Below are 6,000 nucleotides of genomic sequence, written 5' to 3' on the forward strand. Positions count from 1 at the left end.
ACCTTAGGAAATCATAGGAAAAATCAACGAAAACAAAGGATAAATAGAAAAAATTCAAAGGTAAACCTTTTCTCACAAAGATTGACCATTTTTCTTTGTGTCTTTTTTTTTTTCATCTTATTCTCTTTTTTGGAGATCCATGGGGAGGGAGAGAACTTGAGGGAGATCGGAAGATTTCTTTGGTTCAGATTGGAGTTTTTTTCTCAAGCGTATCGAACTCTGTTTGAGTTGTGACGGTGTGAGTAGCAGAGGATGGCGACGAGGAGGTTGAAGGCAGTGGCACCAAGAGGGCTCACATGGCGATCGATGAAGGCGGCAAGGAGATAGAGGGTGTGGGGGAAGGAGATGAAAAGGCGGAGGAGGGAGAGGAAGGATAAGGCACTTGGAAAGAGGGAGTAGAGAAGGGGAGAAGATCGCACATTGACGTGATAGGGGTAGATGGAGCCCGATAATCGTAGGGAAAAAAATAATAACCTTCGGAGTATATTATTTTTTCCTATAGAATTAGCCATATCTATCCCATAATTCAATCTCTAAATAGTAACTAAGAAAGAAAATAGGATTTTAATTCATAGGATTTTCGAATCCTATAGAATTTGAGCCAATCTTATCCTTTCCAAATAGGCCCTAAAAAGAAACTTCAAATCCCGTACATTGAGCTACACCTCGCCATCTTCAAGCATCGCATATCTTCTTCTTGATAAATCATCATGGCTGCATAGTTCTTAAACTTTTCAAGCTCTAATTTTGTTGTGTCCAACATAATTGATCATAGCTCCTCGAGCATGAATAGAGAATGCCAATTCATTAGTGAAGCTGCCTCAAAGGTCCAATTTGCTATCTATCTTCAAAAATAGATGCAACTTGAGTACTTGTAGCTCATAATGTGATCACCCAAATATGTGTGATTAAATTGTGTTAATGGTCTAATTACCCTGATCCGTTTAAAGTATTTATTTAAATTATTTTTGTTACTCTTTGACATGATTTATATGTTGGGTGTTTGTATAGACTAAAAAACCTAGTGGATTGTTAGATTAGTTGGGTATAAGTCTTTGGTTTGGATATATTGAATATATGCCCTAATAAGGTAATTCAATTTATCATATTTGTTTGTCAAATTTCATTCTATAAAAGTCACTGAACTACCTTTTGGACTATTATCTTTAAACTTTATGGATTTATCGGAGAAATTTGGTCATTAGTAATTTGCATTCTTCAATTGTAATTTTCAGGATCCGACTTTTCTTCTTCTAATGTCAATTCAAGAAAGCGTTGAATTTCATTATTTTCTATGGTTGATCTTGAGGTCAACTAGTGCTCGGTAGGAGATTGGCTCTTAAGCTGCTAGGATTGACCCGTAGAATGGTTAATTTTAATTATTTTTTATTTAAAATTATTTTAGAATCGACTCACGAAAGCATACTAGTCTTTTCCAATATGCCTAAGTCAACTAGTGTAGTTCTAGGGTTGACTCTATTTAAGCCTATGGTCATTTAGACACCGGTTCCTCCTCATGACTTGAGTCTTTTTCTCTGCATGAAAACTGTAAAAGTACTTGTTGAATTCTTTTAAACATTAGATTATTTTGAGATCATTTTAGCATTCTGTATGCATCCTTAAATATTCTAAAAATACATATTTTATAATCTTGTGCTCAAATATTTTACATATCAAAATCAAAACTTTTGGATTAATGGCCATTATTAGTCCGAGCAGGAATTAAATAAAGAACAGACATGATCATAATTCAAGTCCACTAGTCAAAACCGTAGAAGGCATAAGGTGGACTCCCGTAAACAAAACATAAAACTAAGTTCGTTCCCAACACGCATGCCTTATTCTTCTAAAATCTCGAGTTGTAGTAAGACCAACCAACAGGAGCAGGACCGCTGCCAGATTATCAACTAAGACGATTTCTATTATTAATTAATTGGACGTCCTCTGAAAGGCCCACCTCCAATCCATGACCAAAGCCTAGACTGACACAAGGAGGAGGATCCGACGAGGAGCAGCACTGCCCGCCGCTGCCATGCTGGAGCTCCGAGCATGCGCGGCCTTGATGACGAGCTGGTTGGCGCGCATGGCCACGTCCGTCTTCAGCCTCTCAATTGACTTGTGCAGCCTTTCGAGCTCCCGCAGGCCGAGCTCCTCCATGTTCGCTTCCCACACGGCGACCTCCCCCGCCCGCTTCACCCTCCCGGCCTCCTCAAGCACCACCTTCTTCCTCCGGCCTCCAGCAAGGCCGCGAGATCCGTGTCCTGGCGGTTGAGCTCACGGACGACCATCATCTTGCGCGCCACCGGCATGCGGAGGGCGGTGGACGGCAGAGTCGTAGGTGAGGGGCTTTCAGAGAGGAAACGATCGATGATGCAGTCGATGGAGGGGTGGCTGAAGGAGAACGACTAGCTGATGGGGTAGGGCCGGCCTCGGGGCAGATCGAACTGGGTGACCGCCCCAAGCTCCAGACCCTGCATTGATGTTCCAATGAGATACGAAGATGGTTTTCTATAATATTATAACAAAAAAAATAATTAAATAGATTAATGATGAATTTTACATGCTGCTTAACGAACATATCTATAAAAAATTATTACATGTAGATTAATTTTTCAATAATAATTAATGTTTAAAGTGTATTAATTTTTAATAGAGAAGGCTCAATTTTTTTATTTGGCTCTAGATCTAAAAATATCAGGCGGCGGAGGAGAAGATGATGACGTCTATCTTGGTGTCACATAGTATATGGACAGCTCGTTAGCCTTCTTAAAGAGCCCGGTGCGGTACTTCGAGGAGCACATCTGATGGGCCTCACTTTCGATCCTCTTGATCCGCATATTCGGCTTTCGATAGAGAAAGGAAGAAGAGCAAGGAAGAGTGAGAACAAAGGAGGGAGACAGAGGGGAGAGAGGGAGCTCCTTTCGGAATTTTCATGTGCTGGTTTATGGTGGGATAGAGTTAGAGGGGATATCAAATTGCGTGGGCTTTCCTAAATTTACATGGTTAGTTAATTTATGAAATATATACCATGCAAGATTAATAATTTAGATGTAATATGTATATTTTTATTATAATATATATATATTATTGTGGAGGTTACTTGCCGTCCGACCCGACTTTTCCTTCTCAAATTGCAATCACGATCCGACGAAATTACCTTGGACGCTAGGTGACCTCCGGATTGGAATTTATCAATCTCAAGGTCGGCATTCAACCATCGATGGAAAGTGAAGCCTAGCGATCTATACAAATGTTGATATACCCAACGTAAAGCCTTGGTTCGACCTTGATCTTGAGCCATTAGCTTGTTCGATCATGCGGGCGATTCTTGAAATCTCTCTACAATTTTTAGAACATATACATGATCTGTAATTAGCATCTACGACTAACAATCTGGATTTACAGATTAGTAGATCGATTCCCTATCTTAACGGCCTAACAGAATTCTTAGGTAAGCTTGACTTCAAAGAAGAAAAGCTTTGCTCTTATTCTCCTTCCTTTTCTCTTTGCGATTGTTTCCTAAACTCTATCCGGCTTAGTCATCAAAGGATCCTCCGCTAGACACCCCCCCCCCCCCCCGACAAGTGGACGTTTTTTGCATGTCCATTAGCCATCGTGAACGCACCTCTTGAGGTGCCTGGTTGATCTCAAGACATCGCCCATCAGAGTTTTCATGTGTGGGTCAAGTTTAGCTTAGGATGAGCTTTAGGCATAACAAATCTTTGTCCTAATTTTTTTTTCTTTTGATGTTTCTTTTCTGTTATTTGTTTCTTTTTTTTTTTTGATGTTTGTTTTGTATATTGAGTTATTAATATCGATCTACTTTGGATAGCATACTATTCTATATAATATTAGAGTGTTGGAGATTCTTATATTCATAGTAAGGCATGGTCGAAGGACTTCCAATAATTCATGATGGGTCGGCTCCTTATGACTTAGGGTTTATTTTACTTCAGAACTCTAAAATATTTATTGTATTCTTTTCAACTAAAGCATTTTAAATAGATCTATTCTTCCTTTGATTAGACCATTTGGAGATTATTTTAGCCTCCTGTATGCATTTTTAAGTACTCTAAAAGTATACAACTAATTTGTACTTAAATATTTTATATCATCAAAAGTTCAAAATCAAATCTTTTGGATTAACAGCCATTATCAATCTGAGCAACAATACCCAAATGCAGTGGAACAATGAAATTTAATAAAGAACAAAGACGATCATCAATGGAACGATGTCCTTTTCAGTCCGGACGCGATCCATATCAAATTGTACCACATTGTGGTAAAACGTAGACAAGCAATAAGACCATGCAATCTACTACCAAAAAAAGAAAAGACCATGCAATCCATATTAAGCCTACTGGTCAGAACCCTAAAGACATAAAGTGGACTCCATAAACGAAACACAAAATTACGTTCGTTCCCAACGCCCATGCATCATTCTTCTAAAATAACGAGTTGTAGTAAGACCAGCCAACAGAAGCAGACCGCTACCAGATCATCAACCAAGACGATTTCTATTATTATTTAATTGGACGCAGGCAACTCGTGCCACTCTAAAAGGGCCCACGGCCATAACCAAAGAAAGTGGGAGGAGGAAGCGCCATGCTCCCCTCCACCCCACGACCAAAGCCTAGATTGACACCAAGGGGAGGAGGAGGAACAAAACTACCTGCCGCTGCGACGCTGGAGCTGCGAGTATGCGCGGCCTCTATGACGAGCTGGTCGGCGCGCATCGCCACGTCCCTCCTCAGCCTCTCAAAGGACTTGTGCAGACTTTCGAGCTCCCCCAGGCTGAGTTCCTCAATGTTTGCGCCCCACAAGGCGGCCTCCCCAGCCTGCTTCACCCTCACGGCCTCCTCGAGCACCGCTTTCTTCCTCTTCTCGGTCTCCAGCAAGGCCGTGAGCACCGTGTACTGTTGATTGAACTCGTGGACGACCATCATCTCGCGCGCCACCGGCATGCGGGGGTCGGCGGACGGCAGAGTCGTAGGGGAGGGGCTGCCAAAGAGGAAGCGGTCGATGATGGAGTCGACGGAGGGGTGGCCGAAGGAGAACGGCTTGCCTGCGGGGGAAAAGACGATGACACCGATCTCGGCGCCACACAAGATGGACAGCTCGTTGGCCTTCTTGAAGAGCCCGGCGCGGCGCTTCGAGAAGCACACCTGGCGGGCCTCCTCACTCTCAATCCTTTTGATGTCGATCTTCTGACGGCCCATGCTCGGCTTCCTCACCATATTGCACGCTGTGGTAAGACGAATAAGAGCGAAAAGAAGAAGAGACCAAGCAAGAGCTAAAAGAAAGGAGCGAAAGGAAGAAGAGAGTAAGGAAGAGCCAGGAGGGAAAGATCGGTGCTGCTTATGCCCTAACATGCTGGTTTATGGAGTGAGAGTTGGAGGGGATATCAAAGTTTCCTAAATTTACGTAGTTAATTGATTTACTGCAACGTATACCATATAAGGTTAGCGTTGATTTAGGTGGAATATATGTATTTATTATAATATGCGCTTGGTTAAGGAAAGCATGGATCGTGGGAATTAACTAAGGTAATAGATACTATATAAAATAGTTGGTCAAAGTGAAGGAGATTACTACGTTGAGTCAATGTGACGAAGCAGGAAGAGGAAAGAAATGTAATCATGCTCATTGCCGCAGCAGGGTTGTAAACAATTTTAGATCAAGTATAATTGCCTTGATAAGATAAGTATAATTACATGTGTTATTGTTAAAGTGTCGGAGTCGAACTCCAAAACATATTTATTTTTGTTTTTATGTGCTGGTCTAATTTAACTTAGAATAAGCTTTAGGTATAACAAACTAAACCTAATCATAAATTTTTTCTTCCAGCATCTCTTTCTCATTATTTGCTATGTTTTATATTTGTTCCGGATTCTAGATTGGCACAAACGATCTATTCTAGATAGCATGCCATTTTACAAGGTATCAGAGGGAGAATACAATGTAGCCAAATGATATATACAGTTTCAATCAGACTCATTC

At 41.2% G+C, this 6,000-nt stretch overlaps 1 protein-coding gene and 1 pseudogene across 1 annotated transcript; both read right to left on the reverse strand.

The window, feature by feature from the left end:
- Nucleotides 1-1,903: 1,903 nt before the first annotated feature.
- LOC114913383 (agamous-like MADS-box protein AGL62) lies at nucleotides 1,904-2,837 on the reverse strand (annotated as a pseudogene).
- A 1,719-nt stretch (nucleotides 2,838-4,556) lies between these two features.
- On the reverse strand, nucleotides 4,557-5,332 carry LOC105036033 (agamous-like MADS-box protein AGL62). Its single transcript, XM_010911766.2, has one exon. The coding sequence runs from the start codon at nucleotides 5,235-5,237 to the stop codon at nucleotides 4,557-4,559; it is 681 nt and encodes a 226-aa protein (XP_010910068.1). The 5' UTR covers nucleotides 5,238-5,332.
- Between the last annotated feature and the right edge of the window lie 668 nt (nucleotides 5,333-6,000).

Source organism: Elaeis guineensis, chromosome 1 (assembly GCF_000442705.2).
Source record: "Elaeis guineensis isolate ETL-2024a chromosome 1, EG11, whole genome shotgun sequence".
NCBI lineage: Eukaryota > Viridiplantae > Streptophyta > Magnoliopsida > Arecales > Arecaceae > Elaeis > Elaeis guineensis.